At 43.8% G+C, this 15,514-nt stretch overlaps 2 protein-coding genes across 2 annotated transcripts in view; one reads left to right on the top strand and one right to left on the bottom strand.

Annotated features, from left to right (window-relative positions):
- Positions 1–60: 60 nt before the first annotated feature.
- Positions 61–15,514, bottom strand: part of iqgap2 (IQ motif containing GTPase activating protein 2) — a 34,735-nt gene continuing 19,281 nt past the window's right edge. The window contains exons 13-38 of the mRNA XM_061817284.1: positions 14,103–14,263; positions 13,456–13,580; positions 13,132–13,295; positions 9,431–9,521; positions 8,775–8,942; positions 8,561–8,703; positions 8,307–8,477; positions 8,121–8,204; positions 7,967–8,038; positions 7,806–7,875; positions 7,500–7,708; positions 7,272–7,424; positions 7,024–7,187; positions 6,711–6,935; positions 6,376–6,516; positions 5,710–5,794; positions 5,363–5,595; positions 4,777–4,909; positions 4,583–4,685; positions 4,345–4,486; positions 2,775–2,862; positions 2,475–2,687; positions 2,238–2,398; positions 1,984–2,127; positions 752–860; positions 61–579 (exon numbers count right to left, since the gene is read on the bottom strand). Of these exons, the coding sequence (XP_061673268.1) occupies positions 466–579; positions 752–860; positions 1,984–2,127; positions 2,238–2,398; positions 2,475–2,687; positions 2,775–2,862; positions 4,345–4,486; positions 4,583–4,685; positions 4,777–4,909; positions 5,363–5,595; positions 5,710–5,794; positions 6,376–6,516; positions 6,711–6,935; positions 7,024–7,187; positions 7,272–7,424; positions 7,500–7,708; positions 7,806–7,875; positions 7,967–8,038; positions 8,121–8,204; positions 8,307–8,477; positions 8,561–8,703; positions 8,775–8,942; positions 9,431–9,521; positions 13,132–13,295; positions 13,456–13,580; positions 14,103–14,263 (3,666 nt within the window). The 3' untranslated portion in view covers positions 61–465. The remainder of the gene's footprint in view (positions 580–751; positions 861–1,983; positions 2,128–2,237; positions 2,399–2,474; positions 2,688–2,774; positions 2,863–4,344; positions 4,487–4,582; positions 4,686–4,776; positions 4,910–5,362; positions 5,596–5,709; positions 5,795–6,375; positions 6,517–6,710; positions 6,936–7,023; positions 7,188–7,271; positions 7,425–7,499; positions 7,709–7,805; positions 7,876–7,966; positions 8,039–8,120; positions 8,205–8,306; positions 8,478–8,560; positions 8,704–8,774; positions 8,943–9,430; positions 9,522–13,131; positions 13,296–13,455; positions 13,581–14,102; positions 14,264–15,514) is intronic.
- Positions 10,393–13,120, top strand: f2rl2 (coagulation factor II (thrombin) receptor-like 2). Its single transcript, XM_061817286.1, has 2 exons — positions 10,393–10,629; positions 11,388–13,120. The coding sequence occupies exons 1-2, from the start codon at positions 10,566–10,568 to the stop codon at positions 12,455–12,457; spliced, it is 1,134 nt and encodes a 377-aa protein (XP_061673270.1). The 5' UTR covers positions 10,393–10,565; the 3' UTR covers positions 12,458–13,120.

Raw genomic sequence — 15,514 nt, 5'->3', positions numbered from 1 at the left:
CAATGATTATATTCTTAATACTTTTAAAAGAGTGGACTTGAAAAAAAAAATCACTTGACACCAACAATATATTAGCGACATCTTTTAAAAGTTTTATTAATTAAAATATGATTTTTGATGCTCTAGTTAAAAAGGCACTGGTGAAGTCCAGACGGCGGCAGCACTCTGACGTAACTGCGTCGTCCACATACAAGCGACAACAACAACACACAATAGTGTCATCTTACAACAAAAAAAAAAAACATCTTTCTAATTTAAAAAATATTAGATTTAGCTCTCCGCAAAAAAAAAACCCAACAAAAAAAACATGAACAAAGGAAATAAACAGCTTCATTAAATTATCTGCAACAAGAACAATCTTAGGACGTTGTGCATTTTCCGGAAACTTTTGATTTTGGTGAACAAACGTTGCGCTGTCACAAGGCACAAACTATTTCCATCTTCCCCCGTTTTTTCCTCTCGCGTTCACTTGCCATAGAATTTCTTATTTAGGAGGAAGATGAGCAAGTTCACGTTGACTTTGGCTTTGTCGAACATCTTCATGACGGCCACGCCTTCGTATTGCAGCTGCAGGAGATCCTGGACAGAAACGCGACGCGCAAATGACTCCAACGACAATAAAATCATATTTTACATACGAATGCTTTGAGGGACGCCTTCTAGCACCGTGCAAAGAATTAACAATGCTGACTGCATGAAACGGTCAAATTGTCACTTCTTCACGTGGTGTCCGGTGGGAAAGGGACGTTACCTGGAAATGAAGCTGAACCTTTTCCATTTCAACCCCCATAAACTTGGCTTTCACCTCAAAATCTCCAACTTCCTCACTCGGTGAAATGTCAAACATGACGTTTTTGAACCTGGCACACAAAAAGACGACGGAGAAACGGGTTAACGCGGCGCCATCACTTCCAGTCAAATTGTCCTGTTGCGGACGTCACGAGCGCGGCATTTACGTCTGAATGATTCGTGGGCAGCGTCCCATTTTTGGGACATCATGATTTTCACGCATTATATCCTTCAGTGTATCAAAATATTTAAGTGTTTTAATCTGATTCTGATTCTGTTATTTTGGGACGATCTACTAAGAAAACCCCAAGTACCCTCTCACGGGCAGATTATAAATTAGTAAAGTTATCATATAACTTAACCATAAACGAAAAAGAAGTGTTATTTCCTTGATTGTGGCCTGTTAAGAGACTTTTATCTCAATAAGGCAAAAGAAATTGCCACCCGAACCCTAATTGGAGGCAATGCAAATTAAATGAATCATTTCTCCCTAATTACCGTAAATATAGAAATAAATTACTGCCACCGTGATTTGAATTTGAAATGCCACAGAAAACAGGATTTGAATTTGAAATGTAAAGTGATCACATTTTCAATAGTTGCTATATTTCGCTGTCTAAAATTCACCGTCTGTGCCACCAGGCAGGGGTTACTTCAGGTCAGCCAATCGCATTTACGCTTTCTTGGTATGTGACGTCACGTGACTAATAAAGCGCAAAATGTGTGAATTGTAGCCGGTTGAATTTCACACAGCGAGTTGTAGCAACTATTGAAAATGTGATCGCTTTCCGTTTCAAATTCAAATCCTGTTTTCTGCGGCATTTCAAATTCAAATCCTGGTGGCACTTATTTACTTTCCATACATAAACTTGGTGATTATGGTACACACAAACAAAAGATGTTAAAACGACTACCGATGTTTTAATTCAAACTGTTTGGAGAGATTCATCTTAATTCAGACGGGCAGTTGATGAATTTAAAAAAAAAAAAAAGTGGATAGATACACAGGTGAGTTACAGTTCCATCTGCCATCTAGTGGAAAAAATAACATTTACTTCTTTTAGTTTTCACTATACATCTCAGACGTTAGTTGAACAAACACGTCATTTATATAAACATTTTTCGAAGCCATTACGTGAGCGCAGATCATTTTGCGCACTTGTGGGGAATCGGTCATGAACCCGCCGGACTTACTGGTTGGTCTGAAGCCCTTCGATCTCCAGGATGACTCCTTTCTCGTGTAACCTCGCTCCGGTGTACTTCAAAGACTGCGGCTTCCACCTTTTGTTGCCCTTTTCGTCTCCTTTGCTGTCCACCTTGATGGACCTGCGTGAATTCCTGACCACACACACGGGCGACATTAATGCAGGAGGATGAAGTCCGCAATCGCAAGCAAGACCCCCCCAAGCCTTCCGGTACAAACATCCATTCGCATGCATCGTGCTCACTTGCGGTTGAGGTTGTCCAGGCACGTCTTGATGTACGTGTCGTAATAGTTCATCTGCTCCTGGTAGAAGGCCGTTTTGGAATTGAGCGCCGACAGCGTCTGCTGGAGCTTCACCAGCTCGGCCTTCCTCCTTTGCCGGTAGCGCCTTTGGTAGCGAATATCCTGACGAACACAACGCGGTAGGCCGGTTGAGAGGCCGAACGGCACCTGACTCGACCGCATTACATCCTTAACGCACTTTAGCGATGTCATTGATGACGTCCTGGTATTTGTTTGTGGCAGCGACGACGTTGGCCTGCTCCAAGTTCCGAAGGTTCCTCAGGATCTTCCTCTTCTTCTGCTCCAAGGGGAGCTGACTGTCCTCCAGTAACGCGGGGCTGCTCTTGAGACCGTCGGGGGTCTGCGCGTCCTGAACCGCCCGCCGCACGGCGATCTTGGTATGCTCCGACTCCTGTGGGTCCAAACGTTAAGTGACAGTAAAGTATTAATATGAACAGATGAAACGCCAAGAGATAAAGAAAGTAAACAAAAATGTCACCTGAGGGGCTGTAGCGGGGGTCTCTAAAATTTCTGGTAAAGTCTCTCCAGGTTGAATTCGAATCACATCTACGATAAGTCTCTTTGTCCTAAAAATACAGACGGGCACAATTTATCATTTTCACTTTTGATTCTATATTTTGAACAGCGATACGCTTGAACGGTGGCACGGTGGATCAGCTTGTAAAGCGTTGGCCTCACAGTTCTGAGGACCCAGGTTCGATCCCAGACCCTCTTGTATGGAGTTTCCATGCTCTCCTCGTGCCTGCGTGGGTTTTCTCCGGGTACTTCGGTTTCCTCCCACGTCCCAAAAACATGCGACATTAATTGGTCACTCTAAATTGCCCCGAGGTGTGATTGCGAGTGCGGCTGTTAATTGTCTCGATGTGCCCTGCGATTGGCTGGCGACCAGTTCGGGGTCCACCCCGCCTCCTGCCCGTTGACAGCTGGGATAGGCTCCGGCACTCTCCGCGACCCTCGTGAGGATAAGCGGCAAAGAAAATGGATGGCTGGATGGATACGCTTGAACAAATTTGAACATTTACCTACGTCTAAAAATACTGAATCAGTTACGAGCAAAAGCGCCACAGACCAAATCACAAGACGACATTTACCTGAGAAACCAATACGAAACATTATAAATAGTTCCATTTTTGTATTTTTCATACCATTTCCTCATTACAACAACAATTTTTATGTTGTTTGTTTGACTCATACAAGATTTGTGGCATTATGTTTTTAAATTTTTTTTTAAAAATCTTATTTCAATAAAGCTGAACACACAATAGAACTATCTCTAATGTCAAAATGATGGTCTTTATCATTTTTAATACTTTTAATACACGGGTTTTGGGCTCAGCCACTACATATGGACGCCATATAGTATGAAGTCATAACTCGGTGCAGCCTACACGGTCAAAATGAAATCATCTTTCTAATACAGCGTTTTACAAGAAACAGAAGGATCCGCGTTTATTGGGGAGATAACCGCTGCCAGAAAGGCTTCTTCCTGTTTGGCCAGGAAATGATTCAAGTGCAGGAAAGACAAAGTTGGGTTCACTAAGTGATAACGGAGGCCTGTGGCAGGGCAAAAAATAAAAATAAATAACGTTCCAAATAAAGGTCACGCAAAGACAACGACATAACTTCAGCATAGCTTCATTCTGGGAATATTTAAAGCGTACTGAAGGACAGTAATGCAGAGAAGGATCGCGAGACTTTGCCGTTATTCCTCCAGGAAGTCAAAACTGAAGGAAATATGGGGTTGGTCCCCCCGCCCCCAACCCTCAAGCCTCCTTCCCCTTTCAGCTACAACAGCTTTCACTTTTCTAGGAAGATGTTTTGACAAGATGTTGGCGAGTGTATGTGGCTCTCAAGGTCTTCTGTGACTTCATCCTCCTCCAACCACACGCGAGAACAGCAAAGGGACTCTCCCGAACTTTACCCAAAAAGTCCAAAGCACCGTGGTGAAATCAAAAATTAAAGTTTGTCCGTTTGGCATGCGAGGCCGGCATTTGCGTACATGGTCTTTAAAACACCGTTGAGGTTCCAGAAAAAAATTCTCAACTCACTTTGTCATGAGAGTCTTCAAGTCTTTGTCGTCGCCCTCGAGCAGCTCGAACTTGCTGGTCAGCGTTAGGGAGATCTCGGTCTTGGCCAGCTGGTTGAGGACAATGTCCCTGTTGGTCTCGCTGCTGTGAACGGCTCCTTCACCTAAATCCGACAACCAACGCGGAAAAAAAACAAAAAAAAAACAAACATCAATTGACATTGAACGTGCAGATATGTGGCGCAAAGGGAATGACGTACCAAGTAACGTCTCAACGTCGGGGACGTCTCCCAGGTCCTGCAGGAGCTCGTGCAACAGGTCGTTGTGGTCCGGCGAAATGGCCTCCAGATGTTCCAAAAGCAGCTGCAGATGTGATTAGTTAACAAAATCTTTTTGCCATCGCATCTTGTGAATCTTTTTTTTTTTTGTTTGTTTTTTAATTTGACATACTTACCGAGTGCGTATTGATGATCTCCTCGATCGAGATGTAGATGACGGGCTTGCTCAGGGTCACCATGTCCGAGTACTCGTCGATATTAAACTTCTCCTCGGGTTCAGGGACGTCACAGGCAGACTGGAAAAACACCCTGAACGCAATTCGGGACAAAATTGGAGGACGTGCAGATTTTGCGCTCCACTTTTGAATTCCAGGCAGGTTTTCGCGCAGGCAGTACGAAGGTGAACAATTTGGTTCCAATCTCCCTTGGCAGTCTTCTCCGCTCAAATCGAGTGACGTTCCAGTTTACGTGTCACGGTTCCGATCTGTTTTGACCGGTTCCCGTCCAAATGCTGACTCGGCAAGAACGAATTACCTTTCCTCTCTGCCAAAACTGTCTGTCAGCTAAACATTTTCCTGGCCTCACGAGAGGAACAGTCGTTTTAACGGGGCTGACTATTTTCTCGCTCAAACGCTTTGGGCATGTTACAGGAAAGTTTTGCTGCACATTTTAACGTCTATGGAAAACAAATGTGAAATGTTTTTATGCTGGCCTTTATCCTCCGTATACGTTTGCAGAACGGCATCACGCGTGCATTCTTACCGGAACTTCTCGTACGTCCGCGTTATGAAGTCGTTCATGGGCTTCATGTGCGCGTTCTCGCCCTCGAACAACTTGTTGGCGGCGGCGTGCTGCAGCATCTTCGCCACAGATCCCAGGTTCCGCCGCTGGTCCACGTGGAGCTGCCCCCCCGCCGACAGGTCGATAATGTCGAATCCGTCGGGGGCGACGATGGCAGGATTCATGTAGCGGTAGTACAGCAAGTTTCCAACGACCTGCGATGGAAAACCAAGAAAACCGTTAAATGCAGCACAGACTTCAACTTATCAGCGACAGAAATGTTTCACATTCATAACAAATGAGCTACGCAACCGAAGGCTTCCTTCTACCTTCAACAGCTCGTCTTCGGATGCGTCCGGAAACTTTTCGTGAAGGCAGTTCTTCAGAACCTTCGCTACGTATCTCATGCCATAACTGCATGCAAAACAGGCAACGATGAGAACTCAAAATTGTTGACATGCATTGAAAATGAAAGCACTTGACGATCATTGATGGTTGTGATGTTAGAAGAATTACTGACGGATAGAAATGATCAACTTTTCCACATTCTAAAAAAAGGGCTGTGAAATTCTGCCAGAGTCCGGAATAAATACCAGCACCATCTAGTGGTGTACTAAGACTTAGCACTGCTCTGAAGTTTTCACTTTATTCAGTGCACTACTTAGTACAGTATTGCAAAAAGTCATTTCATCAAGTCACAATGTCATGTTGCACTGATAAGCAGCAAAAATGTGACTGAAAGTTGTTTGATGAGAAATTGCAAATCAAGCCAAAGGACTGGAACCAAATATAAACAAGCCGACAAATAAATGGATCACAAGATAAAAATGGGCAACAACAAGAAGAGTGAAAACAACAAAAAAAAAAAACCATCTACTTGAAAGTAAAAAAAAAAAAAAATTTTGCATTGCATTAACTGGCTAGCTTGTTTCGGGGAGACAATGGTGAGGAAGGACAGATTGGACCACGGACGTTATCCAAGTGCCGAGACTTACGGGATGTTATCCAAGGAGGACACAATGGAGCCGAGGACTTTATCCGTGGCATTGCGAAGTGCCAGACTGGACGCCTCCAGCCTGTCGCGCACTTCCTCGTGTGACATGGCCTGCTCGGGGGTCACTTCGTAGGGCAACTTGCTAACGGCACAACAACACAAAAGGTCAGCTGTTAATATTTGGTGTGCTCAGCGACGTTGAACTGAAAATGTCGTCGGTGGGAGTGCTTTAAAATAAAAAGGTGCGAAACAAGGAACGAGATTTGATTTGCTGCGCAGAATAATAAAAAGAAACCGACAAGTTATCTCGTCTTTGACATTGTGCGCCTTTACTACCTGGCTTCTCCGGTGGCCGTCTCCAGCTGGTTGACCCACGCTTTGTACACGTCCACGGGGTTGGTGTTGATGCTCAGATTCTTGTCATCAATGATGTCTTTGACCACCGGGGACAAGAGTTGTCGCAGAGTGTTGTGGCCGCGTGCGCCTCGGTTGAAGCTCACCACCATCTTGATGACTGTGGGATTCCCCGTCACAATGTCTTGAATTTGGTCAACCTTGGACCTGGAACACCGATGACAAACGTTCACGGCGGATCAGAACCGAGACCCGGACGGACCTCAGGAGGTACACAGAAGGATAGAGGCGCTACCCGATTTCTTCATCTAGAGCAGTTTTGAAGAGTTTGAGCAGCAGATATTCCTCTCGCTGGTTGGACGCGTAGTTGTACAAGGTGAAGATCACGGTGTCCATAAACTTAGTGGACTTATTTTGGGGCATCTGGAAGATGAGCTTGGCCAAGTACGATGGGTTGGTCTGTGGAAGGAAAAGCGACCGTGAGAGACGGTTGTCGGGTTCGAGTACTGAGACCGCGATAGGGTCGGCATTCAATGGTTTTACCTGCAGGAGGTAAAAGAGATGCTGGTAGGCCTCCAGTTTCTTCCGTTTTCCTTTACTTAACCCTTTGATTCCCACTTTGTCTGCCGTGGCCAGGTTATCATTACTTGTTTGACTTTTCATGTTCTTCATTGTCTTGTTATGGGTCACAACATCCTTTCAGGAGAAAGACACCATTGATCATCATCACGTCTTCCTAAATCCAAACATATCAAAGGGAGGTTTAGGCACCTGCAGCGTGATTCTGTTCTTCACCAGCAACCCGATCTTGATGTCCATCAGGTTCAAATCTTGCTCCATCTGCTGGTTGGAGCGGATTTTGGTCACCACTTCTTCCTTGAGCCGCGTCACTTCCTGCTCCTCCTGAAGATCCAGAGCGCTCTGCTCAAGTAGGTGGACAAACTTGCGGACGACCGACAGGGGGGGGTCCTTGGCCCCAGCTGAGTTTTTTTTTTGTAAACAAGAATTGCCGAAGAAACAAATTAACGGCATATTATCAAAAGATACTTTTGTCAGATATCCGTTATGTTGCCTTACTTAGCGTTCTGTAGTCGTCTCTCGCTTTATTGGCCTTTAGAAAAGCCTGGATGGTCACAATGTCCTTCTCCTGTTTACAAGGATACCAGTAAAGGACTTGTGTAATAACAACATAAATGTTTCTATTAGGATCATATGAATTGAGTCACACGTTAACTCACGTGATCTTTGAAGTATTGCAAACGTTCATTATATTTACGTTTGGCTTTCCACATTTTCACCAAGGACTGAATCTAAAAGTTACAAACGAGAATTTGCATCAGTGATTGCTTCGAAAGTGTTATTACAGTGGAATAATAAAAACAACGCATCAACCTTGACAACTGAGGTCACATTTTCATGAAGCACTTTCATTCTGTTGATATATATTTTTCTCTGTTTGTGTCCTCTCCACAAAGCCTGTAAAAACACGTACAAAAACAAGTTATTATACTACACATTTCTAAAAACCTAAAAAGTCGAGATAACCAAACGGCAACGGTTACGGACAACGTGCACCACCTGCAGTTTGATGACTTGAGGCTCTTGTCGACGCAGGTACTCCATTCTCTGAGCGTGACTTCGCCTCACCAGAAAACCTCGGATCCTCGCTTGCAGCTGCGTCACCAAGGACTCGTTGGCCAACCACAATTGTGCCCGGTTATATTCTGCAGTCACGCAACTGACTGCAATCTAATTGAGATAAATAACAGTCACCTTGTGTCAATAATATTATCAGAAAAGTACCAAAATGGATTGTACGTGTGTGTGAGTACCTGAATTTCCTCTTTACTGAGGTGGCCAGTACTATGTTGAAAGTTTTCTGGCTCCTCCCAGGTACCGTGCCCAGTCTCTGGGTTATAGTAGTAATCATATTTGTCACTGATGCAGTGTTTCACCCACTCACTAGAGGCGCCGCCTAACAGAAAACGTAGAATTTTGACAATTGAGTTTCCTCCCAAATGCGGCTTTCTTCCAGAGTTTAAATACCTTCAGGTGCCATCTTGGTCCGCGTTTGCGCCAGCTCAGCCTGATACATGTCAGCACATTCGGGGATTACGACTTTCAGCCCCGCTTTTGGTGATTGCAGAGCGTGCAGCGTATTTTGGGAGTCCCCTTCTGCCACCATTTTGTTTATCACTGCGACTGCTTCAGCCACTGTCAAAACAAGAGGGTGATTCAGCCAAAGGAGGGTTAAGTCAAAAATGATAACAGTTAAGTAAGAGAGGTGGTAAAGGTTCACATAATCAAGACTTGCACCTATGTTGTATTGGATGGAAGCTGAAGGAGGACAAAAAAAACAATGCAGAATGACACTGAGCACTAACATCAAATCAAGCATGTCAGAAAATCCATGCAAAGAAACTCTCGGTCGAGTCCCATTTCCCCTCAATGAAATAGTACCATCATTCACAAAATTCCTCAGATTAAAAAAAAAAAAAAAAAATTCACATGGAAGCCACAAACCCTTAACCCTTTCTGGGCAGGGTTTCCAAAATTGCAACAGGTTTAATATCATCAAAAATTTTCTGTCCAGAGTATCATTTTCTGAAAGTATCGGATTTTTCTCTCTGCAAAATTGTATTTGGTCCAGAGAGGGTTAAGCCTGAGTTGCAATTTCCAAAAGAGAAAAGAAAGGCGCTCACTTGTGAAGGCGTCCTGTGCATCTTGGTTGGCTGCATGTATCGCCTCTTGGATTTGGTCCAGCCACAATACAGCCGATTCATCTCCCGAGGTCTGCAGTCAGAGAGGGGGGGGGGGGGGGGGAGTTTCCACAGTCCGCTTATACAGTCAAAATAAAAGCAAGTATGTTGTCAAAACACTGTTTAGTGACATTCAATTGACATATAGAGGAATTGTGAATCCTTTAAAGCCCGATCAAGTAATTCACTCTCTGACTCTTTACCCACTCTTAAGAAGAACCCCAACAACATTAACAAAAATCAATTTAGGTTGGTGAATACAACTCGAAGTGGCACAAACTTTCCCCTTATGCGGTAAAGGAAGATGTACAGTATAAAGACTAAAAAAAAAAAAAAAGAAAAAAATTCACTCTTGTCTCCCTTGAGCAACAAGACCATCAAAAACAGTCCTGTTTATTCAGCCAAACTTTTGAGGCTAAATTTAGAAAACTCCAGAGAGGATTAAGCAATCTCTGAACACACTACTGACAGGAAGGAAGTTCCTATTAACTTGGAACCTTAAAAAAAAAAAAAAAAAAAAAAAAAAACTGCATTGACTGAAAATTTCCCCACCCGATTCGTCTATAGGAGCAGGTTATATCACAAATTCTTAAACCATCAAGGGAACGTGACCAAAAAGCAAATAGCCTTATACAAAAGACTATTTTGTATTGAATCTCAAACGACAAAAACTGGAAATGTATGCACTGACTGTAAAACGTGTATTAAAGCGGTGTTGCCTTGGAAAACATTATTCAGCAGTAATGTTATATTTCCCAATGAGGTATTTGACAAAATATACTGGCGAGAAGTATTTCATGAAATTGTTTCACAGCAAGCGCTAAACCACAATTTTGTATCCTCCCACTCCACCGAGTCAGCGGGTAGGCTACTGACGCAGCCAGCTGGGAATTTTGTTTTCACAGGAAACGTGCACGTAGGACCGAACAAACGGGCGAGCGTTCCTGGTAGTCTATGAGGTGGCCGAGCTCGAGTTCACCGCGCCGGCAGTCGGAGCACGGCGGCCATGCCCCAAAGGAGGTTAACTGCTCTCCTTACTGAGGAATACTAAAAGCATTTTTTTCTGCATCCGGAAGAAATGGCGGACATTTTAGCCGGAGTTGTCATTTGTCTAATGGCAGTGCAGACCGTCCAGGTTGAGGGTAAGTGATTTACCTTGATTTAATCTCCCACTTTTTACAGGAAACGGCCTACCCTTGAGACCATTTGGCCCAAACCAATCAGTCGGGGGCAATTATTAAAACCTCAGAATTGGCTCTCTTATTGTTGAAAAGGAAACTAGTAGCAAAGACTTTTAAATGTAGAGCAATTGTCGTCTTCTTTTCCTTTTGGCTTGTCCCGTTAGGGGTCGCCACAGCGTGTCATGTTTTTCCATCTAAGACTATATCGTGCATCTTCCTCTCTCTCTCTCTCTCTCTCTCTCTCTCAATTCCTCCCTCACAACATCCATCAACCTTTTCTTTGGTCTTCATCTCGCTCTATTGCCCGGCAGCTCCATCCTCAGCACCCTTCTACCAATATACTTACTCTGTCTGCTCTCTCGAACCTCATCTCCAAAACATCCAACTTTGGCTGTCCCTCCAATGAGCTCATTTCTAATCCTATCCAACCCCAACCTCTTCACACCAAGCGAGAACCTCAGCATCTTCATTTCTGCTACCTCAAGTTCTGCATCCTGTCGTTTCTTCAAAGCCACCGTCTCTAATCCGTACATCATGGCCGGCCTCACCACCGTTTTATAAACTTTGCCCTTCATCCTGGTGGATTGACACCAATCGTAATTACAGTATATAAACTAAACAGTATAGCTTGTGTATTTTTTTAAATGCCTGAGAATGAAATTATTTCCTTTAAAAGTTTGCAACAGCTCTTCACATACATTGCTTTCCTCCCACTCTAGGGAATAAAACCAGGACCACAAACAGACCACAATTTGAAGGGTTGCCAAAATCTTTCAAGGGCAAGACGCAACACAATCTCACAAAGAATCTGTCGGCGGGTGTCTATCCGAGCGGAGAGCCGTGGCTGGATGTGGACCCAGACGATGCTGCGACAGCCTACGCCAGAGGGGTCTTAAGCACCTGGATCCTTCCTTCAGCTTACATCTTGGCCATGATTGTGGGTATCCCCTCCAATGCCTACATTCTGGCCTTCCTCAGAGGGAGACTCCAAGGAAAGTCCTTGTCCACAGTTGTGCTTTATCTGAACCTGGCCTTGTCAGATCTGCTGCTCCTGCTTTCCCTGCCGCTGCGCGTTCACTACCATTTCAGCGGGAACAACTGGGCATTTGGGGAGATCTGCTGCCGCCTGATGACAGCCTTGTTTTACGGTAACGTCTACTCCTCGGCGCAGACGATAGCGTGCATCAGTCTGAGGCGCTACCTCGCTGTGGTGAAGCCTTTCCTTTATAGAAGGCTGGCCAAGACCGCAGTGACAGTGTGGGCGTGCGTCATTGTGTGGTTCCTATTTGGAGCAACTATTGTACCAGAGCTGCTGGTCAGGCAAAGCTATTGGCTTGATGGGCTGGGGGTCACCACCTGTCATGATGTGCTTCCCCTTGAAGAAACATCCCATTCGCTGCTAGTGGCCTACAGACTGACGCTGGCTTGTGTGGGTTTTGTAGTCCCCTTTCTGATTTCCATCTATGCACACGTGTCAGTCGTACACCACCTCGGACAGTCGGGGTGTAACTGGAGACCTTTCATCAAGATCAGCACTCTGGTTTTCATCATCTTCACGGTGTGTTTCTTGCCCAGCGGAATCCTGCACATCGCACACTACGCTCGCCTGTTTTCCAGCGGCGACGACAAACTCTACGGATACTACAGATTTGCTGTGTGTCTCTGCTGCTTGCACAGTTGTTTGGATCCCTTCCTTTGTTTGCTCATTTCTAAATCGGCCGCGTCGGAGATACAATTCATCTCCGTCCGCAGGATCTCAGAAAGGCTGACTGTTAAGATATGCGACTGAAGGCGTGCACGGAAAACTCGGGACCATTGTTGGGACACAGCGGGGAATCGCAACCTCGGAAACATCTGACAATGGAAAATAAACAGGGTACGTGCCGAGAATAAAACTCTCTTTGCAAACGTAAGCTCGGATGTACAGCACCGTGACAGGAAGATGTTGAAATATTGATCGTGTGAGAGCAGTGAACAGTTGAACCAACTAGAGGGCAGTAATATTTACAAAACATTCAAAAAAACAAACAAAAACAAAAAAAAAATCTAATAAATCTTACCTTGACAAACGTGGAGTTCTTAAAATGCATCACAGATTAAAAGATTTCACAATTCAAAAACTAATGACAGGAAATTGTATTTTTTTTGTGACGTGTAACAAAAAGAGCAACTTATTCGTCTTTGGTTTTCTTTCTAACTAGAAGTTCATGGTCGTCGACGATATGTTGATGAAAACACTAAATTGCTCCTTAATTTTATCATCTGAGCCATCAAAAAGAAAATGGAATGCCATTGTGTATGTATTTGGAATATCCATGCTCATCAGTTTCAGAAAGCCTAAAAACCTCGCTGATATCAACAAAAATGCCAAAACCGAAGGTGGTACCATTTGTCCACGTTGAGCACTGAAGTCATTGAACACCAAATGAATCTGGGGTGGAAAGAAATATAGAATCATATTACCTGGCAGAGAAGTTGTTTGGTATAGTGTAGGACATCATGGTAGTGTTTGGCCGTGACTGGGTTCACCCCCGTCAACTTGGCTGTGGGGAGGAGCAAGGCTGCAAGTGTTTGCCGATGATCACCAGAGTTCAATGCCTCGTTGATTTCTGCTATTGCTATAATTCCTAGAAAGATGATGGGAATGTGTAAGACTTCATAGATCATCTAATGCATTGAAATTGTCCGCATTAGGACTAACCGTGACAAAAGCATTAGTCATTGTGCATAATTGTAAGCAGAGGTCGTATTCTAGCAAACAATCTGAAACTTGTCTGATGTTCTTACGTTCATGTTCTTCGAGGACCTGAAGGTTGACGGCGTCAATGCACTTTTGAAGATCATTCCAAGTGAGGAACTCTTGGCCCTTTGCAAGAGACTCCGCCCGCTGCTCGATTAAGGTGTCAGCATACCTGATGAAAGGGATCAATGGTAGAGGTTTCAAACTGTTTTCGTCTAAATTACCGTACCGGGCCACACAGGGACAGACCAAAGAATCTATTTTTGTTTGTTTGTTTTGCAAAATAGATGCATCCAGCTGTGTTTCTGTCAAAAATGCTTCTCTCGGTCATGCGATATGGCCAGAAGCAAACCCACAAGTTAATAAAAATGAGAAATGAACACCTAAGATGGCGCACTGAAAAGTAACTAATTACGATAATTACAACAGCAATAAGCATTATCAGCTATTTAATCATTTGTTTAAATTTGTTTCTATGGCAGTCTGTCAAAATATCTTTACATAAAACTGCTCAGTGGCCCGAAAAGGTCAAACACTGGTGTGGGATGAACGAGTGCCTAAAGGAATATTAATGCGCTATCAGAGAGCTTTTAACTTAAAACGACTTGTAAGGCTGCAATTTACCGATACGCCGTCAACGTCACCTTCCCTTGCAAGTACCAACAGTACACGATGTGCCCAACAGTTGACATACCTGTTCAGGTTGTCTTGGTCCATGTTTGAGAAACCCAGAGGGGAGTCCGTTAGTTGTTCGATCACAGCCTGCGGATCTTTGGTGTCCAGAACCTCATTAAGCACAGCTACGGCCGACAGCATTTCCACCGCCACGCTCAACTCCTCGTGGCTCAGTCCATTCTGAATGCAACAAAAGGTTGGAATCGAACACATGACATTTGACCACCCAGCATATTCCATACTGATAAACCGTATGCATCTACCTATAGTTGAAGCCAGAAGTTTACATATATTGTGTAAAAAAAAAAAAAAACTTATTTTCTTTTTTTTTGTCTCACTGTCTGAATTCAAATCTGACTAAACCTCTTCTGTTTCAGGACAGTTAGAATCACCAAAATTATTTAATTTTGTTAAATGTTTCCATAATGAGAAGACAGAATTTCTTGGAGAATTTTACATTTTCTCTGAGGTTAAATGTTTATATACACGACAAGTACTAAAGGAAGCGGCTTTGGCGCCTGATGACAAGATGTGAGTTAAATGACGGCACACCTGCGGATGTATTTAAGGGCACACCTCAAACACGCTGCTTTCTTGTTTGATATCGTGGAAAAATCAAAAGAAATCTGCCGGGAAATCAGAGAAGGAATTGTGGTGCTCCACACATCAGGCAGATCCTTGGGTGCAATTTCCAGATGCTTCACAATGCCATGTTCAAAGAGTTATATGCAAGTATGAACATCATGGGAACATCCAGCCATCACACTGCTCAGGAAGGAGATGGCCTTTCTGTCCCAGTGATGAACGTGTGTTGAGTTTTGCTCCGAAATGTGCGAAACAACCCCAGAACAAAAGCAAAAAACCTTTGAAAGATGCCGGATGTGGCTGGTAAGAAAGTGTCGTTATCCACAGTGAAACGAGTCCTGCACCGACATAGGCTGAGGATGAGAAAGTCAATTTCTTGGAGTGGCCATCACAAAGCCCTGATCTGAATCCCATCTGAAATCTGTGGGCAGATCGTAAAAGGCGTACATGAGCAAGGCAACCGACAAACCTGACGTCAGTTCCACCGGATCTCTCAGGAGGAATGGGACAGGATTCCAGCAGAGAAGCTTGTGGAAGGTTACCCAAAACATTTGACCCAAGTCATGCAGTTTAAAAGGAAATGCTACACCATACAAAGGAAACGGATGAATGCTTTTTTGATCTCAGATAAAAGAATACAAAATTCTTCAAGAAATTCTCTCTCTCATTATTGGGGCATTTAACAAAATTAAATAATTTTGGTGATCCTAGCTGACTTGAAATTGGAGAGGTTTAGTCTGATTTGACATCAGACTGACGCAAAAAATAAAAATGTGTTTTTGGTTGTTTTTTTTTTTTTTTTTTTTGCACAATGTATGTAAACGTCTGGCTTCAACTGTATCTACA

Source organism: Syngnathoides biaculeatus, chromosome 4 (assembly GCF_019802595.1).
Source record: "Syngnathoides biaculeatus isolate LvHL_M chromosome 4, ASM1980259v1, whole genome shotgun sequence".
NCBI lineage: Eukaryota > Metazoa > Chordata > Actinopteri > Syngnathiformes > Syngnathidae > Syngnathoides > Syngnathoides biaculeatus.
Note: the sequence above shows the minus strand (reverse complement) of the source record. Positions and strands in the feature narration are given on the sequence as shown.